Source organism: Lactuca saligna, chromosome 4 (assembly GCF_052625555.1).
Source record: "Lactuca saligna cultivar CGN05327 chromosome 4, ASM5262555v1, whole genome shotgun sequence".
Classification (NCBI taxonomy): Eukaryota; Viridiplantae; Streptophyta; class Magnoliopsida; order Asterales; family Asteraceae; genus Lactuca; species Lactuca saligna.
Genome location: NC_136420.1, coordinates 210,126,005 through 210,128,875, shown reverse-complemented (window position 1 = coordinate 210,128,875; position 2,871 = coordinate 210,126,005). Strand labels below are relative to the sequence as shown.

The window sequence follows — 2,871 nt, the reverse complement described above, 5'->3', positions numbered from 1 at the left end:
AATTAGTTAAAAGTTAAATCGTTATTGTCTTTTCAAATGAATATCTACAAGCATATGGCATATCTTAAAATATATTCATTTTGATAATATTTTTTATAAGATCTATAAAGATAAAGATTTATGCACATTGGTATAAATTTGTTGAGCTTCTAATTTAATTTACATTACTGAAAATATAAATCAGAATTTCATTTATGAATGTAATGTAAAAAGAACGTAATATATAAACTACATACTACATATTTTATTCAACGGAAATATTTGTATTTAAGAGAAGCATGACTGACTCGGCCACATAAGTATAAGCCTTTAGAATTCCTTTTGCCCTTTTGAGGGAGTAACATTCCATGATGTCAACCGGACTTAAGTTGCTTCAAATCCGGGAAAGATTGAGAAACTGCATTCAGATGCACTGGTTTTCCCTTTGAAAGTGAACCATTTTTCATTTTTTGACCATTATTAATACTCGGCAATTTACGTTCTCTTGTAATCTTCTCATCTGATAGCATTTTCGCAAACCTAAACAAACAATAAAACATTAGAATTACCGTAATTATTCTACTTATATTCTACAAACATACCTTACTAAAGCTTGTTCATTTGTAGTGCAATGAAAAGGTTCGTATATTCCTGTCCCTAAGTTCACCGTCGAGACAGGTTTCTTCAACAGTTCTTTACCAACTTGCACGAGATCTTCCAAGTTTTTTCTTGTCGTAAGATCCATTAAAGCCATGTCTCCACTTAAAGTATCATCCTAAACCATTTCAAAATGCTTATATAGTTTATTTGTTGCATGCTTAAGAAATATGGTGGTGATTTACAATCAACTATACCTGAATTCGAAGGTAACTCTCTCCTGAATGAAGAGCTTGGAAGACAGTAGATATATGATAGTCGACCATATCACTACTTGATTGAGTAAACACATCTATCAATGGAGTCGAGCCACTACTTGCTAGCCACCCGAAAACACCCCAATTGGACGATGTATTAGCATCATACTTCTCTTCATATTTTGGAGAGCCTGTTCCCAATGACAATACTAGAAAACGACCATATTCGGTTGGTTTAATTGGAAAGAAATCGATACTACCTCCTGTTATCTCTTGTGTCACTTCACTTATTGCCACCAAAGTCTACAAATAAACATGCATATATGGATTAGAATCTAAAAACGTAAACCACGTCCTCTTAAAATATTCAATGCGACATTTATACCGGATTATTTGCAGCCACCCCACCATCGATAAGATTGAACTCTCCAACTAGATTCCCTTCAGAGTCTTGCGTTCTAAAAGCATGGGAAGGAAGATAAGTTGGTGCAGCCGATGTTCCAATGCATATATCAGATAGCATCGCATCTAGACTTGGGTTTCTCTTCAGCTGAACATAAAGTTTATGACACTTATTCATTTTTTTTTGTCAAACACAAATCTCAATGCTATAAAAAAATAAAATGTTGTAGTTAAAAACCTGATAGCTTGAGAAGATGGTAGGCTGCAAACGTTTGATATCAAACGTTGGGATCACCACATTAGTTAGTGTTTCATGAAGTCGTGTCTCTCCTAGTATTTCTTGAACAAGTTCATGTAGATAAACACCATCGTACTTTGGTCCAGATAGAGCTTTGATCACTTTTTCAGCATGACCAAATGGATTGCTAAATGTTGCAACGAAGAGGAAACACAATTAGAAATCTTAATTAACGACATGTAATGTTTCAGATGTCAAAGTAAGCATCGTACCTCTCATGTGGGAAGATTTTGGGACAATGTTCAAGATAAAACTCTGTTATGCCCTTAGCTGCGAAGATTGGACGTTTATCTTCATTAGGAGCAGTCAACATGGCTGTTACAAGACCTCCGGTGCTTGTTCCAGAAATTACATCGAAATAATCCGCCAACCGAGCATTCTTGCCATCTAGTTTCTGCAAATATGTTAACTTGTTCATGAAATTGAAATCATGTGGTTTTTTTGTGTTAAAAATGGTAAATTTGTACCTGAAGTTCCGATTCTAAGAAGCTAAGGATAACACTTGGGATGATTCCTCGTACTCCACCACCATCGATGCTTAGGATGGTGATTAGGTTTCCGTATGTTGGTCGTTGCAAAGGCGATAAAGGTGCTTCTTTAGAAGGCATGATCTGTTAATCAATGATATGTGTTCAAGTGTTCCGAGGTGTATTTCTTAAATAGTGGTGATTTTCACCCATACCCGACGTCAAGACTCTAATTAAAAAAAAATTATAAAGATATATAAAATATATAGTTCGTAACTAGAATAATATAAAAATGTATTATTATTTTATTATTATTCTGACATTGAAAACTAGGCTGCCAATGACATAGTTTGTTGAAACGGTTGTGAAATGCATCACAGATTCAGGGGGGGATCTGCACATGATCTGTTTTATTTAAATTTTCTACAAATATTTTTATTTAAATTTTCTACAAATATTTTTTTCTGAGGCTGACTAAATTACACCCATACTAGATCAATTAAGCATTTTTTAAACCGTCAAGACATGTTTGTTGATAGGATTCACCGATTCAATATTGTTTTTACCTGTCGTAAAAACCTATTAAAATATAGGTCATGAACTACACCGACTATTAAAGGAGTCAAACCTATTTTTATCAACCGTTTAAGTCAATATTTGTTTGTCATTTTCTTGCTATGATGTACCTTGTGTCATCTATTGTTCCGAATTTAGGTTATTTTAGACGAATTATGTTGACCATTTATAATTTTCATATTTGGACAATAATAAATATTGAAGTTTTTTTCTTTTTTCTACAAGATTCAAGTATAGAATTCTCTAGAGTTGAAAGATTCAATGGATCACCATGTCTCGGTGCCAGTGTACTTTG

The 2,871-nt window shown here is 33.7% G+C and overlaps 1 protein-coding gene across 1 annotated transcript; it reads right to left on the bottom strand.

Annotated features, from left to right (window-relative positions):
- Positions 1-353: 353 nt before the first annotated feature.
- LOC145040463 (patatin-like protein 2) lies at positions 354-2,141 on the bottom strand. Its single transcript, XM_078988387.1, has 7 exons — positions 2,001-2,141; positions 1,746-1,927; positions 1,474-1,660; positions 1,219-1,383; positions 834-1,136; positions 582-754; positions 354-519 (listed from the first exon to the last, which is right to left on the bottom strand). The coding sequence occupies exons 1-7, from the start codon at positions 2,139-2,141 to the stop codon at positions 354-356; spliced, it is 1,317 nt and encodes a 438-aa protein (XP_078844513.1).
- Positions 2,142-2,871: the final 730 nt, after the last annotated feature.